The 21,744-nt window shown below is 45.8% G+C and overlaps 1 protein-coding gene across 4 annotated transcripts in view; it reads right to left on the bottom strand.

Moving 5' to 3' along the window:
- Positions 1 to 21,744, bottom strand: part of CENPC (centromere protein C) — a 522,895-nt gene that overhangs the window by 80,306 nt on the left and 420,845 nt on the right. For all 4 annotated transcript variants that reach the window (XM_077476133.1, XM_077476132.1, XM_077476131.1 and 1 more), the window contains one exon: positions 7,434 to 7,487. In XM_077476133.1, coding sequence (XP_077332259.1) covers positions 7,434 to 7,487 — 54 coding nt within the window. The remainder of the gene's footprint in view (positions 1 to 7,433; positions 7,488 to 21,744) is intronic.

A 21,744-nucleotide genomic window follows, 5' to 3' on the forward strand; every position in this document is an offset into this window, starting at 1 on the left:
CATTTAAGATGAATAACTATAGCACGACTTTTATCCACTTGCCAACCAGTCACATACCTCGTACATCACTGGACTTCAAGTGGTTATATATTGGGAAGATGCATGCAGCTCCCATTACAGGTTTCTTTTCTTTTTTTTTTTTTTTTTAGAGCTGGCGGTTCGCTCTCTTGTAAAAGCAATCCTAATGGCTATTTAGCCACTGGATTGCTTTTACAAACAGCAGGAGGGGACATGCTTTACCAAGATCTCATGTGCCACTGGAAGTCCCAATCGATCATCAGCAAGTGCTTCCGCTGGATGATCACAGCACCGAACAAAGCTAATCTGGTCTTAGTAACCCAGAAGCAATGACCTTGCATTACTTCCATTTTACCCGGATGAAACGGTAAACCGGAACTAAGGGTAAACTGGCATATGATCACACTGATCTTGCTTTGATCAAATGCCTTTAACAGAGGAGGGACAGTTTAAAATTAATCGTCCCAAACATCTGAGGTATCACTGTGAATGTCAGATCACGAGCAGTAATTCTAGCACCAGACCCAATGTGTAAATATAAAGTGGTAACCTGTAAACGCTTTCAAAGTGTCACCTATAGATATAGCGTGGATGAATGAATTTGACACCGCAAATATTGTATTCTGACAGTAGGCATCACCAGCTATCAGAAAATGTATAATGCAGGCACTGTTTAACTGAACTTTTTATCGAAGCTTGTCAGGTGAATGGGCTACCCACTGATTGAATTTTAGCTTCTCCTTGTGATAAGTTCTTACCCACTTCCCTGGGGCACCTGTAGCAAAGGACAACAGTTGGTGGACCAGTGCCTTAAATTAAAAACTCCTTAAAAGGTGAAGTGCGGTATTGGAAAAAAAACAAAAAAAAAAACATGCATACTCACATTCCTGGCTGCAGTATCAATCTGCTGGCTCCAAACCGAGAACTGAGGGCCATCGGCTCTCTACTCCTTCAGCACTCACTAGAATGCTGGCCTCTTAAGGGTGCAAGAGCATCTGGCTTAGGCTCTCAGTGGCACACTGAGAGGCTGAGCATGCTTCATGTCAGGCATCCGGGAGTATCCCATCATTTTCGGTTTTACTGCAGAGCCTAGACAGGCTCTGATGTCAGCCATCAGCGGGCTTTAGTAGAAAAGAGAAAAGGATTTTACAGTGAGTACAAAAATCCTGTTTTCTCTTATATTCACAGATCGACACAGCTCCTCTCTGTAACTAAATGGAACGTCTCCAAGCAGTGCCAAACGAGGGGTGGGAAAAAACAGCATTAAAACTTCATCCACCATGGCAAGGGGGAACTAGTGAAACTAAACCCACAAAAAAAAACAGCAGTGTACGGAAAAACACACCGCCATATAAAGGGTATCCTCAATAGGAGAGATCCCCAACACCGCAACCTTTTTGCGGAAGTAATGCAACAGCGTATTAACAATGGTGCTGCGTTTTTATCGAAAAACCAGGAAAATTTCTCAATTGCAACTACATGGCCGCCTGCAAAACTTTGTGGCCAAAACAGGCATCAGTCGATGCACTGACGTCTACCTTGTAGAACTTGGTAAACGTATGGACAGACGACCAGGTCACCGCCTTACGCAACTGAGCGACTGACGCTTGGTGTCGGAAGGCCCAAGACGTTACGATTGCCCTTGTAGAGTGGGCCATGACCGGAAAGGGGGGCAGCTGCCCCTTCAAGGCGTAGGCTTGTACTACAATCTGTCTGATCCACCTGGAAATGGTGGCAGACGAAACCGCCATAACCTTCTTTGGACCAGCCACCGAAACAAACAGGGAGTCTGACTTCTGAAAGGGAGCCGTTGTAGACAAATACACTTTCAAAGCTCTAACCACGTCGAGAGAGTGAAGGGCCACCTCCTTGGGGTGCTTCGGCTTAGGACACAATGATGGTAAAACAATGTCCTCATTGATATGAAAAGCCGAGACCACCTTTGGTAGAAAGGACGGTTGCGGACGCAACACCATCTTATCCCTGTGGATGACCAGATAAGGCGACTAGCAGGACAAGGCTGCCAATTCCAAAACCCTCCTGCCCGATGTGATGGCCACTAGAAAGACCACTTACTGTGAAAGGGTCAACAGGGGAATCTCCCTGATATTCTCAAATGGCGGCTTCTGAAGCGCCGACAACACCAGGTTCAAATCCCATGGAGGTAACGGTGGACGCACCAGAGGGACTACGTCGTACCCCCTGAACAAAGGTACTCACTAATGAATGAGACGCTAGGGGTCGCTGAAAAAGGACAGCCAGAGCTGAAATTTACCCCTTAGTGGTGCTAAACGCCAACTTCTGGTCTACACCTTGCTGAAGAAACAGCAGGATCGTGGATATAAAAAAGGAGCGCGGATGCCACGCTTTCTCCTCACACATGGAGATATAGGCCTTCCAGGTACGATGGTATATCTTCCGTGAAGATTTCCGCGCCCTTAACATAGTTGGAATCACCGAGTTCGACAAACCCTGGTTTCTCAGCACCTGGCTCTCAATAGCCATGCCATTAAAGCCAGCGATGGTAAAGCAGGGTGAAAAGATTGGACTTTGAGATAGGAGGTCCTCTCGCAGCGGCAGTCACCAGGGAGCGTCTGCCACCAGACGCTCCAGGTCTGCGTACAAGGGCCTCCGAGGCCAATCTGGGGCCACCAGGATTACTGGAATCCCCTCGGATTCCACTCTGCGCAGCAGGTGTGGCAACAGTTTTAGCGGAGGAAAAGCATAGATCAGCTGGTACTGATCCCACGGAGCTACCAGTGCATCTGATGCGTCTGCCCGCGGATCTCTTGTCCTGGACACTAACCTCTGCACCTACCGATTGAGACGGGAGGCCAATAGAGTCACATATGGTGTGCCCCATTTCAGGCACAGCAGCCTGAATATCTCCGGATGCAATGCCCATTCTCCTGGGTCCAGCATCGGTTGACTCAGATCAGTCTGCCTGCCAATTATCCACCCCCGGGATGTAAATGGCCGACAGGGCCGGAACGTGTCGCTCTGCCCACCAAAGTATGTGAGCGACCTCCCGAGCAGCGGCTCAGCTTCTTGTTCCCCCTTGGTGATTTATGTACGCCACAGCAGTGGCGTTGTCCGACTGTATCCTGATCGGACGCCCTTGAAGACACATCGACCATGTGTGGAGGCACAGCCTGATCGCTCTCAATTCGAGCAGATTGATCGGCAACTCGGATTCTTCCGTCGACCAGAAGCCCATGAGCCGGCTGAATCCCCATCACTCCACCCCAGCCGGATAGACTGGCGTCTGTAGTGATCACCGTCCATTTCAGAGGAAGGAACGATTTTCCGCACTGAATCAGCGGGGACCTCAACCACCAGATCAGAGAGTCCCTGACTGGCTGGCTCTGTCGATCCAGGGACAACTGAGATTTGTCCCATTTTGTCAAAATCTCCCTCTGCAGGACAGACTTCTTTAGGTTCAACAGCCACCCAAATTCTTGCAGGGTCTGCATGGTGATCGCCACATCCTCCTCTAATTCTGAGGCGGAAGATGCTCTCAGGAGATCGTCTAGGTAACACACGATCGCTATCCCGCTTTGTCGCAGCAACGCCAATACTGGAGCCAGTACTTTGGTAAAGACTCGGGGGGCTGATGCCAGGCCAAAAGGAAGAGCCACAAATTGGTAGTGGGCTTCCCCGACTGCCAAACACAGAAATGCCAAAGGCATATGGGTATGTGCAGGTACGCATCCTGGATGTCCAAGGACGCCAGGGAGTCCCCTTGATGGAGTGCAGCGACTTCTGAGCGAACTGATTCCATTCTGAACCTCTGCACTTTTACAAAGTGATTGAGGGCTTTTAAGTCCAAGATCGGACGTAACCGTTCCTTCTTGGGAACCACAGATTTGAGTAGAACCCCTGGAAGTGTTCCGGTACTATCACCCTGATTCAGCAAGTCCCTCACTGCCCCGAACAGGGCCTCCCAACGAACCGGGGAATGTGGGTATGCTGGAGGGGAAGAATCTGTTTGGCGACCAAGAGAGAAACTATCTTGTAGCCTGTGGAAATCAGGTCGCAGACCCATTGGTCGGATAACCGGGAGGACCACCGGGCTGCAAACTCCCAAAGGCGACCCCCCACCCGAGATGTGGGTGGGGGCAAACCTTCATGCGGTAGCACTTTTGTTCACAGGCTTGTAAGGCTTGCGGTTCCAGGGATGTTTTGACCGTCCATGGGTGTCCTGTCAGCCTGGGGACATTTTGTCGAAGCACCGGGCGGACGAAAAAGGCGCTTGTGAGCGGACAAAGAGGGCCCTTGCCTGCGGCATGGCTCCTTAGCCTTCCTGGCCTGTGGGAGTAGTGTACTCTTACCACCAGTGGCATTGTTAATAATGTCACCAACAAGGCTCCAAAGAGCCGGTCGCCAAGGCAGGGAAGATCCATCAGGGCTTCCTTGGATGCCTGGTTGGCAGACCAGCATTTTTGCCAAATCAGGCGCTTCAGCCCACAGCTGACACTGAAGCCCTGGATAACAGAGGGAGAGTATACAGGGCCACGTCACAAACGTACTTAAGGCCTTGCACTAGTTGGTCTGCTAGTTCCACGCAGACAGGGGAGGCCTGTTGCTCTCCCAATTCGCAGTGCAAACGTTTTGCCCACTCAGTCAGTGTCTGCGACACCAGTGCGGATGCCAGTACAGATCGCACGGCTGATCCCACAACCGTAAACAAGGAACGAGCCACCGCCTCGGCCGTCCTGTCCGTGGGATCCCTGAATGCAGGAGTCCCCTCAACGGGGATCGTGGTTACTTTATTTAACCTGGATACTGGGGGGTCTCACGACCGGAGGAGCCGACCATTTCTTGAGAAGGCTTTCCTCAAAGGGGTAATGCACCCACAGCCATGTTTTTGGGGACCGAAAAGGTCCTTTGCGGGCGACCTCATTCCCTGTAGATGAACTTGTCAAAATAAGTCAAATACGGGAACACCTTAGGTGAACGTGCTGGCTTGCGGGACCCAAAAGGGACCGACACATCAGCAGAGGAGTCCGCTGGCTCCTGGATCTTCAGGGTATCACGCACAGCTGTGATAAGTGGTCCAACCAGCGCCTTGTCGCGCCCGGACGGGGAATCATCCTCGCTGCCTGAATGGTCCTAGTCAGCCTCGTCTGATAGGTCAGAGCAAAGGTCACCAGCCGCAGCAGGGCCTGAGTCTGCATCAGAGCTCACCCCAGACGACGGGGGGGGGGGGGGGGGGGGGGGGGCTTTTACGCGTATCTTTCCTTTCACGCACCGTCTCTATTTTTGCAACAAAAGAGTTAAAGCGGGAGTAAACCCAGTTTAAAAAAAACACTTACATTCCCGGCATGCCGGAAATGCTAACGTTCACATTGGTTGTGCTCTCAACCAAACTTTCAAACCATCCAATGGCTGGTGTCAAACTGATCACATGTGCAGCATTATGGCAGTTGAAGAATTATTATAGGCCAAGATGGCAGCTTCCTTGACTGAAAACGATAGAAGGGTTTACTTCCACTTTAAGGACCGCCGTCAGGGTGTCAATGGGCACAGCGCTATCCGCAGGTGACCCGGTTGCAATAGCCTGGATTTCGGGGGAAGAAACACCAGTTTCTGAAGCCATGCTGACCCTACCCTGTCTGCCACCTGAAAGGGGACTTAGGACAGTGAAGGTCCCACCCTCCTGCTGCCGCTGTCTGGGGGGGGGGGGAGGAGGAGGTTCCTAGCGCCAGACTCACCACCCTGGGGCATTCTGTGATGGTTACTAGCTGTGTTTGTAGTCCCCAGGAGGTTACCCAAGTGCAGAGTGAAGAAGCTGTGTCGGCAGCAGCTGTAGAAAAGAGCAGTGAAACGATCTGCAGAGCTTGTACCAGTGTTCAGGGAATGGCCATCCAGCGTCCTGTATACACAGGGAACACAGAAAACAGTGTGTGATAGCACATGGCATGCGGTCACAAGAGAACTGCGGTGAAAAGAGCGCTCAGGCTTCCAAAAAATGGTCGCCAATGATCTTATTAGGAAATCTCACAGAAAACGGCCGATTAAGCTCACGAGGGGAACCTGCTCTGCTCTAATCCAAAATGGCCACCAGACAGCGCCATGCAGTGACAAGATAAATCACAGAACAGTGCTGCCTCCAACCAGCCAAAATACCTCCACAGACACCTTTTGGGACCCCCCACACCGGGACCAGGACCATCACTAACCGCATAGACCCCCTACAGGTGGGAGACCCAACGAACCCCAGTACACACACCGCCAGCAGCACATGCAGCAGCCGTGGGGGGGGGGGATAGGGACTTGGGAGAGAAGAGAAGGTGAGGTGGCCCCTGAATCGACCTCCCAGGGAATGCCCAGCTGCTCAACCCCCCCCCCCCCCGAAGCAGGGAGAGCCGTACTTACCAATTCTGAAGAGCTGGGAGACATTCCATCACAGACCCACTCCTGCGCAGTTACAGGGTGGCTGCGGGCCTCAATATACTGTGATTCAGACATCAGTACCCCGGTCATATGTATACCCAGGAGCATTGAAGCTCACGACCACCTCTGGAGCTGAGGTATGTCGTGGCCTGCCGAGCCTTAGCTGCGACCTGCACACGCTCGATAGCTGGACTGGGGGGACTACAAGGATAACGCAACCAGCCTGCCACCCAGCCGGCAGTTTATAGAAGATCACAGGATCTTTCATCTTGCGCAAAAGTATAAATCCTGCATCATAAAAATGGACCAAAGGGTCCGCAGGGTTCCTAGGTCATTCTCCTTCACTAGGCAAAATAAAACTGAGGCTGAGGCTGCTGGGGCAGCAGGGAGGGTTGTTAGCACAGGGGCAGCAGGGAGGGTTGTTAGCACAGGGTTCGCCCTAGGGCGGTACTGACAATTCTGTGTATTGCGTTACAATTTTGCCTAGTTCTCCTGTGGCAGGCTAACAAACCCATTTAGTTACAGAGAGGAGCTGTGTCGGTCGGTGAATATAAGAGAAAAAAAGGACGTCAATTTTGTTTGGGAGCCACGTTGTACACAATTGTTGGTTAAAGCGATGCAGTGCTGAATTGCAAAAAGTGTTCTGTTCAGGAAGGGGGTAAAATCTTCCGGGGTTAAAGACTCTCAGAGAGGCAAAACATTTTGTAATTAGGAAACAGGTCTGTCATTACAATGCAGGCTTATCCCCAACTTCTTTGTGACAGAAGTAAAGTCTAAAAACCAGTACAGACTGAATGATTAAAGCCCCCCCCAACAAAAAAAAACAGATGTATTCACATGCCATGCATAAATGCCCAATAAAATTGAAAGTAAATATAGCTTTACATTAGTCATCTTTACCTCATTACACCAAAGAACAGATTTATGCACATCAAATGTGCCTCTATTTAAAGCGGACAGCTTAAGGAACTATATATAACTTCTACCATCCTCCCTTTAAGGGCAAATCAATTACTTACAATGTTAACTTAGCAGAATTGTTAGCAGGTGACGTGCAGCTTTGATGTGGAAGCCTAAAAAAGAAATCCAATGGTTATCTTAGAAACACAGATTAGTAAAAATAAAACTTTTTAAAACATTTTTTATACTGGCCTGCGCCTTTGGCTTTACTACAGGTTTCCATAAATATGGTTTGTATTTTTTGAGCACAAGACTAAATGATGACTAATATAGTCTAGCCATATTGCTCTCTAAACATAAGTGAACTTTCATTGCATAGAAGCCACCCGCCAAGTGAAAAATATATAACCTGCTACTGTTGATCTTCTAAAAAAAAAAAAAAAAAAAGTTAATCTTTTGTACTCGCCACAATTTTTTTTTCCTGAATTGAGAGACAGCCGAAGATAATCAAGACTACTGGGGTGTGCTGCCCATTTCCAAAAAACAAGACAAAAAACAGGTAGAAGCAAGCAGTATGAATAAAAATATAAAATACACAGAGTACCTGCTGCAGTTTTTCTGCACTCTAGTTCCTATGTTTTTGTTCATAGGATGTGGAAACAAGGCTAAGTGACTCAACTATGCAGGAAAATACAGGAACTGGGGTGCAGAAAAACGACAACAGTCACTCGGGACTGAGGAGTCAAAATCTGAAATAAATGGCTGTAGCAGGAAGCAGTTTGCTCAACAAAGGGCTGGAGAACGGTACAATATTGTGTCTGAAGGCAACAATGAAGCATGGCAGAGGTTCCTTGCAAGTTTGGGCCTGCAATTCTACAAAAGGTCTTGGAGATTTGGTCAGTATCATTGGTGTCCTCAATGATGAGAAATACAGGCAGAAGGCACGTGACTGGCCTCACATTTATTATGCAGCAGGACAACCCCAAACATACAGCCAATGTAATTAAGAACTATCTTTATACTAAAGACAAATAAGGAGTCCTATAAGTGATAGTTTGGCCCTAACAGAGCCCTAATCTTAACATCCTTGAGTCTGGGATTACATGAAGAGACAGAAGGATTTGAGGCAGCCTATATCCACAGAAGCTCTATTATTAAAGCGGGAGTCCGCCGTTTTTTTTTTTTTTTTAAAAGCCAGCAGCTACAAATACTGCAGCTGCTGACTTTTAAAATAATGACACTTACCCGCCTAGCGCGCCCGCGATGTCGGCACCAGAAGCTGATCTCTCGATCGTCTCTCGGGTGCTGCCACTGCCATCTTGGGTATGGGAATCAGGAAGTGGCGAGTCGCGCTGCGCAATAAGGATGGTCCCCGCTGTCTCTGGGATCCGTGTTTCCCAGCAGGCAGCGGGGGACCTTCGGAAAAGGACGTAGATTCTGCGGAAAGGGGCGTAGCTTCTGCAGAAGCTACGCCGGAAGTGGGTGCAGATACCTGTACTGTACAGGTACCTGCACCCCCCCCCCCCCCTGAAAGGTGCCAATTGTGGCGCCGGAGGGGGGGAGGGTCCCAATGAGCAGAAGCTCCACTTTAGGGTGGACCTTCGCTTTAATTCTCCAAGATGTTTGGCAAAACCTAACTGCTGAGTACTGTCAAAAACTGTGTGCAAGTGTACCTAGAAGAATTGAGGAATTGATTCGGTTTATAAAGCAATGGATGGTCACACCAGAATATTAAATGATTTGTATTTCTCTTCTGCTCATTTACTTTCCATTTTGTTAACTGATTAAAAAATAAACTATTAACACTTCTATTTCTGAAAGCGTTGTTTACAGCCTTTTTCACACCTGCCTAAGACTTTTTTACAGTACAATATATTAAAAACATAACTGGCCCAAACAACCCAAATGAGATACCCCACTAAGATATCCTGTATGGGGAAGAAACACATTTTCTAGGTCTGAGCTGGAAATCCACCATACCAGGGGAATTTTCGCTAGGCAGGATAACAGTAGTGGGTGATCCAAAGAAAGGAAATACTTGTCCCACATTGTGAGAAAGTTGAGCTGCAAAGACCTTGAGTCGAACTTCGCAAAAAGAACCTCCTCGAAGACAACCATTCAAATGGAAGCCTGGTTGATCAATACAATTAGACTTCAGAGAAGCAATCTTTTCCTGCGGAAGGAAAATTTTGACCTGGGCTTTATTCAGGACCAGTCTCAAATACTCCAAGCGATAGGAAGGCTGGAGTGCAGACTTCACGAAGTTGATCAGCCATCCAAACATTTAAAAAGAACTGGATTGTCTTCTGGATTTTGGAAGATAGGACCATAGCTGAAGAAACTTTCAGTAGAAGGTCATCCAGGTATCCCGTCACATGAACGCTCTAAGTTCTTAGCAGGGCCAGGAGTGAAGCAAGCACTTTTGTGAAGATTCTTGGTAGAGGACAGCCCGAAATGCAGGAAGACAAATTGAAAGATTTGGTGCATTGGTGTGCAGGGAAGATAGAAATGGAAAGATAATTTCCACTGATGCTAGAAATTACCCTCATCTAAAAAGTGATGATATATGTTGTTAGCTTCAAGTAAAATTTGGGGACATGAGGATGTGTTTAGAAATTTCAGGCCCAATGTGGGGCAAATGCCTCCAATAGGTTTTGGGACTATGAATAGGTTGAAGTAAAACTTTATCCTTTCCTCTACTGGAACTAGGATTAGAACTTCTTGTGCCTGAAGTTGATTCAGGGACAGGTAGGAATTGCGGAGGAGGCAGGGATCCAAATTAGATTTTTTAGCTTCTGAAAAATGACAGGTTGTCCCAGAAGTCCAGAAATCTCTGATCCAAAAAACGGCACAAGTGTCAATAGACATCACTCCAGTACAATAAAAAATAGTAGTGCCAAGGAATGAGCTGCAATTGTTTCAGCAAAATAGTTTCCCTTTAAAGACAGATTCATGTCCAGTTAGCAACAGTTTGATAAATTGATATAACCGCAATGGCCGGTTGTAAAGTATGACCAGCAAAAGCTGCCTCCAATAGAGTTTCAAAGGATCTATCAACAGAAATCCTTAAAGTAGGGAACATCCTCAATACACACTGACATGCTCATTGAGAACTGATATGGCAGGTGACACTATCTGGACAGACCATTTTTTCATAAATTCCTTTTCCATAGTAGCACAATTAATTTGTGTGTGCAAAGCTAAAGACTTCACCAACCATTTAGTGAAAACAGGAGCTTGTTTAGGCTGAGGAGATTCTGGTGTGTCTCAGGCAAAGCCTAGTACATGCCATGTCAACAAGTGAGCTTACAGTAGAATGCATATGGCGTAATGCTTTTAGCTTGTCCTGTGACTGTCTGTTAGAATATTATTCCAAATTCATAATTCAGCACTTATAGGTGTTATAATATATTCATGGCAAGTTTGCAAAACCCATTTGGTTTTATGATTAAGCATAATAAATAGTATGTGTGAATGACCTTGATCAAGTGTTCAGTGAAAAATGTCCTCATCTGAAGCAGAGTTAGTAATAAGTTTCTGATGTAGCCAATTTGAGTATGACATATATGGTATCTTGGTACAGAACGTCATGAGAAGACAAAAATAGACTTGCGTCTATGTAGCTGAAGCATTAATACATTGTGGATTATATCCTGTTAAAATACGTCTAGAGTAGTCTCAGTCATATTAATACATATTAGTATATAGTTACTTACCGTATATACTCGAGTATAGGCCGACCCGAATATAAGCCGAGGCCCCCAATTTACCCCCAAAAAAACTGGCAAACTTATTGACTCGTGTATAAGCCGAGGGTGAGACATGCCTGTCCATCCCTGTGTGTGTGTCCGTCCATCCCTGTGTGTCCGTCCATCCCTGTGTGTCCGTCCATCCATCCCTGTGTGTGTGTGTCTCCATCCATCCATCCATCCCTGTGTGTGTGTGTCTCCATCCATCCATCCCTGTGTGTGTGTGTCTCCATCCGTGTGTGTGTGTGTGTGTGTGTGTGTGTGTGTGTGTGTGTGTGTGTGTGTGTGTGTGTGTGTGTGTGTGTGTGTGTGTGTGTGTGTGTGTGTGTGTCCAGCCTACCTGTGTCCCGAGCCTTTGTCCCGAGCCTCCGTCCCGTGCCTTGCCTCCTTGCCTCCGTCCCGTGCCTTGCCTCCGTCCCGTGTCGTGCCTTGCCTTGCCGCCTTGCCTCCTTGCCTCCGTCCCGTCCCGTGCCGTGCCTTGCCTCCGTCCCGTGCCCTCTTCGTCGGCGCCTCGGCGGCCATTGTAAAATTCAAAAGCTGCGCCGCCGCCTTCGCCTGTGATAGGCGGAACACTGAATTTCCCAGCAGCCTGTGTTCCGCCTATCACGGACATCGTATCATCCTCGTCCGTAGTACGAGGATGATACGATGTCCGTGATAGGCGGAACACAGGCTGCTGGGAAATTCAGTGTTCCGCCTATCACAGGCGAAGGCGGAGCCGGAGGCGCGGCTTTTGAATTATAGAATGGCCGCTGTCTGTCTGCTCGACACGCTGATCGAGCGGGCAGACAGCGATGACTCGAGTATAAGCCGAGGGGGGCACTTTCAGCCTCAAAAAAGAGGCTGAAAATCTCGGCTTATACTCGAGTATATACGGTAATGTAAAGTTGCTAATATGTGTTCATATTATGTAAATGTTTGACTATAGGACATTACATGATCAGCACATTACGTCAAGTATGGAGTGTTACATGTGGGCTTGTCAATCAAGCTCCATATGACTATCTGAGTTAGTATCTCCTTTTGTATTGCATATTGCTGAAGTTAGCAGAAATGAATGTGTGCCATACAAGGTTCCAAGTTTGCGAGGTTATGACGTTCACATGTAACATATAAGCCAACGTTTCCAGATTGAAGATGGACACTCACAGAGACACACACACCCACTGAAGAGATGACTGACATATTCACAAAGAGATTGATGAATTGGGACAGATGAATTCTGCCAGAAGTCTAAGCACGTCATTTCCTGCTTCTTCTTGGAGGTCACACATGCTTTCATAAGCTTATTACAGCTTTATGACTATTCTATTATTATTATGTATTTATGATGCCAACTGTGTGACAAATAAACTCACACTTTGCTTTAAGTCAGTTTGACTATCAATGCTATTCACCCGGAAACGCCTCTGAGATATAAGAATATTAGACATCAATAATATTCTTTCACTGTCTCTGTAACAGCAGACAGCCAGCAAAAAGCAGCTGGATAAGATTGTCAATGTAAGGAAGAAAAATAAAGAATGGCTTATAAAACTTCTTTATAGTAGAAGATGTCCATCACCTAAGGACACTGGGGGTGTTTCCAGCAAAGCTTTTGCAAGGGTCCTTTCACCTGAAGCTAGTGGTATATAACCATAATCTAGTACTACCTACCCTGTGTCCTATACTGTACAACATAAGAATCTATTTTCTCTTACATTCATTGAGAGACGCAGGTTTGCATTAACATCAGTCAGAACAAGTGGGACATCAATAAGCAGTACCCAAGAGGGGGGGGGGGGGGCAGAAAACACAATAATAAAACAAAAAAAAGCCCTTACTTCACAAAGAAAATCACACAGCCCCCCATAAAAATGAGGTCTTTGCAAGACTGAAATAATTAAATATGGGCCCCACAAAAATAGCAGAGGTATGACAGAAGAAGCAATACGAGTTATTCTATGAATAAAAGTACAGATCAAAGAATGATCTGCTAAAGGACATACAACAAAACAAGGTCGAAAGCTGACCTTTCATTGTACCTTGTGAAAAGGAAAGGATCCTACTTGCCAAAAGATCCAGAGAAGGACTGCACAAACACTCACACCATCAGAAGCATGACTTCCAAGTTTATTGGTAGATCATGCACAAATATGATTTATTATCCTGTGAAATAGTAAAAGTTACAGTCTCAAACAGACCCCTGTCACTCAGCACCTGGGGTTTCAACAGCCATACCTCTTAAAGTCAGCGACTGGGAAATAGAATGGAAGACTTGAGACAGGATCTGGATACAGAAGGTGCAATGCCATGTCTGCTAGCTTGTATGTAGCAAGCCCTTCCAGACCAAATCTAGAGCTACAAAAAACAAAAAAAAAACAAAAAAAAAAAAAACACTGGAATTCTTTCCAACTCCTGCAAAGAAGTTTGGGTAGAAGGCATACAGGATGATACATGTAGATAAGAGCAATTTCACCCCACAGCTTCACTAAGGCTTCCACATCTGGAGTTCCTCACCCGGCGCATACCAGCCAGAACACTTCTGGATGAGGAGATTGTGGTCCAGACTCCCATAGCGGAACTTCAGTAATTTTTCATCTTTTCATCTATAAAATCTTCTGCCCTTGCTGTTAACTTTGGATAGTAAATCTTTTTTTTCCGACAGTAAATACCTTATACAGCACACTTCCTGTTTTTTGTCTGGTAAAAAGCCTAGGCTTATTACATCATGCACAGCTCTCTCTCTCACTCTCATGAGAGTTTGCCAGAAGGGGGGTCATAAGAGGGCCAATAAGAGCTGCAGAGCTGGAGGTGTGCCTCTGTGTGTTTGTGTAAATCCAGAAAGTGAACAGGCAGCGGCTTCAGCTGCCCACAGTTAAAATGGTTGCAGCCAGACTCAGTGGATGGAGATTTTGGAAGCATGTTTGTCAAGTACAGAATCACAGTATATATACAATAATATGCAAAGTGGTTGGAGAGAAGCTTCAGAATGGCAAAGATGTTTTTATTACAGATTACGTAAGCAGACTGCAGTTCCTCTTTAAGGCCTGAGATAAACCAGCTGCCAACTGTCCACACCCAGAATGAAAACTACCAGTAGAACAACAAACACCTCTGCTGTCGCTCCTCCTTGCCAATTCACATATGCCATTTCCGTGGTGTTGCCCAACTGTATCCTCAGAGAAAGAACAGGAGCCAAGACCACTGTGAATACTTAGCAGTGGCAAGGCTGAAGGCAAGAAGCACAAATTGGTTCTGTGTCTCATAGCAAATCTTGGAAAACAGTGATTGCTCTAACAAAAAAGGGATAGACAAAAATACATTCTGGCAGTGCAAACACCTTATTAGGAGGTTTATTTTCGTTCTGGTCATCAAACCAAGTAGTTTGGAAATATTTTAGCACCTTGCTTCTACTTAGAGCAAAGCTCTTGGCACCTTCAGAAAAAATAAAAGTCAGCAGCTACAAATGCTGTAGCTGCTGACTTATTATTAGGACACTTACTGCATCACTGAGTCTAAAGCCACTGGTTCCAAGACCCAAACAATATTTGAAGGATTGTGCAGCAAAGGAAAAAAAAAAAAGTCCATGCTGTAACGATATCACGTCTGAGCCAGGATATATTGCAACTAGTCACCATGTTGTTTGGAACGCAGCCATGACAGCTTGGCTACCTTGTAAACTTACAGAAGACTCTAAACCCCCCCCCTGTCTTAGGAATTCCAAAGCTTTTAACATCTTCAAAAGGGAAGAAAGGTTATCTTAGCAGAGAAAACAGAACCAGGCTAGGTCAATAAACAAGGCTCAAGTTGCCTGGCAAGATATTCCGGCCTGTCGTAAAACTGTCACCCTCTCCATGCAGAGAACCAACAGATACCCGTCGTAAATACTTCCAACCACAGACTACAGAAAGATTAGTAAAGTTTTGAAACTTCAACATTTTTATAACTTTCAAAGCCATCATAGCACAGCCATAATATGGATATATTTAGTTTCCTTGGATAATTTCTAACATTTCAAGTCCAAACACCCCTATGTCAGGTCATATGGGAAGCCACTGGGACCCCTTACTCCTCCTAGGTAACCCTGAAATGGGAAACCTGTCATGTGTGGACTTGTTTTGAAGCAAATATGCTGATCACTAAAATGGATATCTGCAGTCTATAAACAATAGAGAGGCAGAGATATGAATATGTATCATAAAGTGTACCTGGGACAGCGTCATGAGTGTAGACACCTCCCAGCAACCAACCCCTAAACAAGATGACCAGACGATTGGTCACTGGTCGCTGTCAACACCCCCTTTGATTTGACAGAAAAGAGGAGAGGCCAAGGCAATGGTCAGTTCTCGTTTTACCATCCAAGCAGGAACATCTGGCAAGTTTGAGAACCGATTACCTTTGCTCATCGATCGAACTCTGATCAACCCTCGGACATTAATTGCAAGTATTCTTCCTTCTCAATTCTACCTTATTTCTTTGTGGCTGTATATTGTCTTTATTTTTTGAAACATCCTTTTTCTGTAAATGTTTTATTCACACCAACCTTGACCTTTTCATAATAAATCCTTATGTTGAAAAGTGTTAACCTTGTCTTTAAAGCTCTTGATGCAAACTATAAACGAACCTGTCTCTTAAAAGGGCGCTACTGTGGTAGAGTAAGGCACTGAGCAGACCTGTCTGTGGTGGCAGTGTGTGTTGCAGGCGCTTATTGTAAACTTATAATTGGTATTGCTAAAATTACGAGTCCCCCCGGCTCTGTCTTTTAAACGGGGGTGGTGGCAGTTAAAGGGTTAATTGTGTAATTAGCCCAGTGACAATCGCTCTCAGGCTGCCCGCACCTAGATTGTGGTCCCGCAAGCTGGAAAATCTTTGTGCTGGGTGCAGCTGAGTGTGGCATTGTTACATAAGTGACAGCGGGGTGTGAGGTTGGCCGGTCCTTTGTCGCCAGTTAGCGAGGAGGGCAGGGATCTGACATCCGCGTTTGTCACACATGCCTACACAGTATGACCACAAAAAAAAAAACACAGCAACAGTTTTAGAGGAAAGAGGAAGAGAGTGTTAGATGTGGCTGTGCAGACAGAGGGTCAAGCACTGCAACTAGTTACCAGGTAACAGTGTAAATAAACAAAAAGAGAAATACACTGGCGCTCAGCATAGGAAGGTGGAGCCAACAGTATAGATATTAAAGAGGAGTACTCCTTAAAAAAAAAAAAGAAAAAAATTAAAAATCAGCAGTTACAAATACTGCAGCTGCTGACTTAATAATCAGACACTTAACTAGTTTCATAGTTAGTAAGGTTGAATAAAGACAACAGTCCATCCAGTTCAACCTTAGTGTCTATAATTGTCCCTATCCCTGTACATTTTACACTCACATTGGTTCCTGCCCACAAGGAGCCCACAATCCAAGGTCCCCATTCATATACTAGGGCCAATTTTGGACAGAAGCCAATTAACCTACCTGCATGTCTTTGGTTTGTGGGAGGAAACCGGAGTACCCGGAGGAAACCCACGCAGGCACAGGGAGAACATGCAAACTCCAGGTAGGTAGTGTCGTGGTTGGGATTTGAACCAGCGACCCTTCTTACTGCTAGGCAAGAGTGCTAACCACTACACCACTGTGCCACCACTTAACTGTTCCAGGGTCGAGCGATACAGGGGAACAAAGCCCCGCTCGTTCCCCCCTCCGCTCGGCGGCGCTGGCATTTTAACTGGGCACCCAGCTGTAGCTTCACAGCCGGGCACCACTGCGCGAGTGACGCAACGCGCGTGATTGGCCACGCAGTCATCTGAGACCTGTCACGTGTCCCAGGTGACTGACAGGAGGGAGAGGGCAGAGTTGAGCCCTTCCTGCTCCGAAGGGGAAGTGATGTCACCAGCCCAGGCACTGAAGGAAGCAGACTACGAGGGACCCCCTAGCAACAGACATTTAGAGGTGAGTTTAAAAAAAAATTCCAATTGTTTTTTTTTCTTTCTTTCGAGGAATTTTAATAATTTTTTTTTTCTGTGGAACACCACTTTAACCACTTGCCGCCCGCCCTATAACAGAAACACGGCGGCAAAGTGGTTTCAAAATCCTGACTGGACGTCATATGACGTGATCAGGATTTGGGGGTGCGCATCGCGGTGATCATTGTTGCGGGGTGTCACTCTGACACCCCGCAACTACGATCTCGGTAAAGAGTCTCTGAGGGAGACTCTTTACCACGTGATCAGCCGTGTCCAATCACGGCTGATAACAGTGTAAATAGGAAGAGCCGGTGATCGGCTTTTCCTCACTCGCGTCTGTCAGACGCGAGTAGAGGAGAGCCGATCGGCTGCTCCTCTGACAGGGGGGTCTGTGCTAATCGATTATCAGCACAGCCCCCCCAGGATGCCGACACTGGACCACCAGGGACGCCACCAGACCACCAGGGATGCCCAGCACAAGGTATGCCACCCTAGACCACCAGGGATTCCAGTCAGTGCCCACAATGGATGCCAATCAGTGCCCACAATGGGCATCACTGATTGACATGCATTATTGTTTGGCACTGATTGGCATCCATTAGTACAGTATAATACAATACCGCCGATCCGTGCCCATCTGTGCCGCCTATCCATGCCCATCTGTGGCGCCTATCCATGCCCATCTGTGGCGCCTATTCAGGCCCATCTGTGGCGCCTATTCAGGCCCATCTGTGCCGCCTATCCATGTCCATCTGTACCGCCTATCCATGCCAATCCGTGCCAGCTATGAGTGCCAATTTGTGCCACCTATCAGTGCCCATCCGTGTCGCCCATCAGTGCCACCTATCAGTGCCCATCAGTAGTGCCCATCAGTGCCGCCTATCAGTGCCCATCAGTGCCGCCTATCAGTACCCATCAATGCCACCTCATCGGTGCCCATCAGTGTAGCCCCATCAGTGAAGGAGAAAACTTACTTATTTACAAAGTTTTGAAACAAAAAAAAAATTTTTTTTCAAAATTTTCGGTCTTTTTTTATTTGTTTAGCAAAAAATAAAAACCAGGTGATCAAATACCACCAAAAGAAAGCTCTATTTGTGGGGAAAACATTATAAAAATTTCATTTGGGTACAGTGTAGCATGACCGCGCAATTGTCATTCAAAGTGCGACAGCGCTGAAAGATCAAAATGGTCTGGGCAGGAAGGTGTTTAAGTGCCCAGTATTGAAGTGGTTAAGGACCAGACAGCAAAAATAGCCTCAAGGATTTCGAAATCCGGGGCCCTGGAGCCTACATAGGAAACACCGTAACAAGCAAGACCAATGCAACCTGTCTGTCATATGCATAAGTGCAAAACTACAGCTAGAATAATCTACTAGTTACTTGATAGAAGAAATTTTCTTCAGCTCCTGAAGTTGTTTTGGAAGACTAACAGGTCCTTAATTCGCTATGCTAAGTGAACGAGAGACGTTGTGAGGTTAAGCCACCAAAGAAATCTGCCTGTTTAGTGTTTTTGCACCTTGCATTGTTCTTCTGGAAATGGGCAACATATACCACTGATTAACTGATCTTCATTCAAACTGTCTTTCTCAATGAACAGGAAATTCTGGTTGCCTGGCTGTCTTTTTTTGGACTATTGTACTTTTAAAACACTCTTAATACATTGAGGTAAACAAATTAACTTTGGGATTATAACTCAACATTTGTATTTTCCTGCTTTGAAAGTGAGCTAATCTAACCAATATTGCATACAGCTGTATCTGTCATTTTTTAGCCACTTCAATACTGCACAAATTCTGACACTTCTCTCCTACATGTAAAAATCATAATTTTTTTTTTAGCAGACACCCTAAGGAATAAAAATGGTGGTCATTGGAGCTTTTTATGCCACACGGTATTTGCGTGGCAATTTTTCAAAAGAGATTTAATGGGAACAAAAACATTTTCACAAATGATAATAAAAAAAAAAAAAAAAACAGTAAAGTTAGCCCATATTTTTTTTAATAATGTGACAGACGATGTTATGTCGAGTAAATAGATACCTCACGCCACGCTTTAAAATTGCGCACACTCATAGTATGGCACCAAACTTCAGTACTTCAAAATCTCCATAGGAGACGGTTTAAATATTTTACAGGTTACCTGTTTAGAGTTAAAGAGGAGGTCTAGTGTTAGAATTATTGATCTAACATTCGCGGTGAAACCTCACGTGTGGTTTGGACATAGTTTACAAATGTGGGCGTGATTTGCTTCTGCGTGCGAGCTCGCGGGGACGGGGGCACTTACATTTTTTTTTTTATTATTGTTTTTTATTTTTACACTTTCCCTTCAACAATTTTTTTAATCACTTTTAGGCTCCATGCACACTGAAGCTGATAAACTGCAGTTGGAGTTTATGGGCTTTTTTCTGAACGGCAGAAATTCGCGTTCAAAGTGCCGTTTTTTAGCGCCAAAAAACGACAAACGCTGATAAACGCTCATAAACGCTTGTAAACGCTCATAAACGCTCGTTCATTAGTGTTCGGCATTCTATTTTTCAATGCATTGTGGGATTTGTGGAGTGTCCTCTGTGTATTTTTATAAAAAACGCCCATTAACGCTAACGCTGTAAAACGCTCATAAACGCTAGTATAAAACGCTGTTAAAAGCAGGTTTTTCAACCAGCGTTTTCTGCCAGCAATCTGGCGTCCAGAAATAGCTTTTTTGAGCTTCAGTGTGCATGGAGCCTTATTCCTATTACAAGGAATGTAAACATCCCTTGTAATAGGAATGGTCATCTTTATGGAGAGATGTGGGGTAAGACCCCACATCTCCCCTCCAGGCTGGAAAGCATCAGATAAAAAAAAAAAAAAAAAAAAAAAGACGACGATCAAATGCTTTTCTAGCCAAGATCTCGGCTTTGAATACTTGTGCGCCCAGGCCTCCGAGGATCCTAGAGATTGCCGGGGACCATCTGTTCCTTGGAAATCTCTATGCCTCTCTTCCGGTGCCGGCCGATTTGTTCTCCGGGTCCCCGATCGCACAGTAGAGCCAGGAGAAGCACCCGAGGGCGGCGGGAGGGGGTGACATCCCCTTGTGTTGCCGCTAAGAATGATCAATCGGCTAAACAGCTGCTAAAATCATTCTTATTGTGCTCAGAATCGCCGGCTCTAAAAAAAAACACATATCTGGATTATGCCTGTAGCTGCAGGTATCATTCAGATATCTTCACTGAACGCCAAGGACATCATATGATGGCCTATGGTATGGAAGTGGTTAAACTGATTATGTCAATAAAATTCCAATCAACAGATCTTAAGGCAGAGCTAACTTAGCTGGCATGTGCTTTTAACATACTGGTATCATCCAGCCTAAAGTCTAGTCAGCTCTAAAAATTGTAAAGACCATGCCTTGCCGTACATACACACACACTGCGAGGGTTAATTTGCTGTTGTGGCCAGCCATCCCAGAAGAGTTGAAGCTGTTATTGCTGCTAAGCGGGGACCAACTCAATATTGAACCCTATGGACTAAGACTGGGACGCCATTAAAGTTCATGTGCCCCAATACTTTTGACAATATAGTGTATATACCATAGTTTATGTACTCTATATAACTGTCCTACAGACTAAATAATATACACTGATATGGGTTATTTTCACCAAAGAAAGGTAGCAGAATACATTTTTGCCCTAAATTTATGAAGAAAGATTATTTGCTAAATTTTATAACAGAGACAAAGAAAAATTAGATTTTTATAACAGCTTACCTGTAAAATCATTTTCTTGGGAGTACATCATAGGACACAGAGCTTTAAGTATTTACTTAGTGGGTTATAGCTACCTTCAGGTGTTGACACTGGCACACCCAATACAGGAAGTTGACTCCCCTATATAACCCCTCCTCCTCCCAGGAATACCTCAGTTTTTGTAGCCAAGCAATATACTTAAATCCTATAAAAGAAGAGGGGGGGACATCTGTGTCCTATGATGTACTCCAAGAAAAGGATTTTACAGGTAAGCTGTTATAAAAATCCTATTTTCTTTATCGTACATCATAGGACACAGAGGCTTAAGTATTTACTTAGTGGGACATCCCATAGCAATGCTACTTGAGGGGACACAACCCATAGGGCACCCCCAGACCTTGAGGACTTATACTGCTTCCTGCAGTACACTGCGCCTAAAAGCGATATTCTCATCCCTTCTTACATCCACTTGGTAAAATTTTGTGAATGTATGGACAGAAGACCAAGTTGCGGCCTTGCAGACGCACTGCCCAAGAAGCACTAACTGCTCTGGTAGAGTGCGCCTTAACTTGAATAGGGGGAATCTTACCCCTTAAATCATATGTTTGAATTATAACTTGCTGAATCCACTTAGCAACAGTGGATTTCGACGCTGCCTGTCCCTTTTCAGGACCCTCTGGCAGAATAAATAAGACATCAGTCTTAGGAATCTGAGAAGTTTTCTTTAACCACTTAACAACAGGCCCATAGCTGAATGACGGCTACAGGGCGGTTGTTTAACTCTGGGAGGACATCATATGACGTCCTTCCAGAATTCCGCTCTCGCGCGCCCACTGGGGCGCGCACTCGAGAGTATCCGTGACCGCCGGGTCCTGTAAACGGCCGCTCATCGCGGACGTTTACCACGTGATCGCTCCGTCAAATGACGGAGTGATCACTTGTAAACAAACCGGTGTCATGTTATGACGCCGGTTCCTCCCTCCCCCTCTCTGTACCGATCGGTACAGTGGAGGGGGAAGAGATCGGTG

The sequence above is a fragment of the Lithobates pipiens genome, unplaced genomic scaffold, assembly GCF_037356315.1.
Source record: "Lithobates pipiens isolate NorthernLeopardFrog02 unplaced genomic scaffold, aLitPip1_a1.2 Scaffold_13, whole genome shotgun sequence".
Taxonomy (NCBI): domain Eukaryota; kingdom Metazoa; phylum Chordata; class Amphibia; order Anura; family Ranidae; genus Lithobates; species Lithobates pipiens.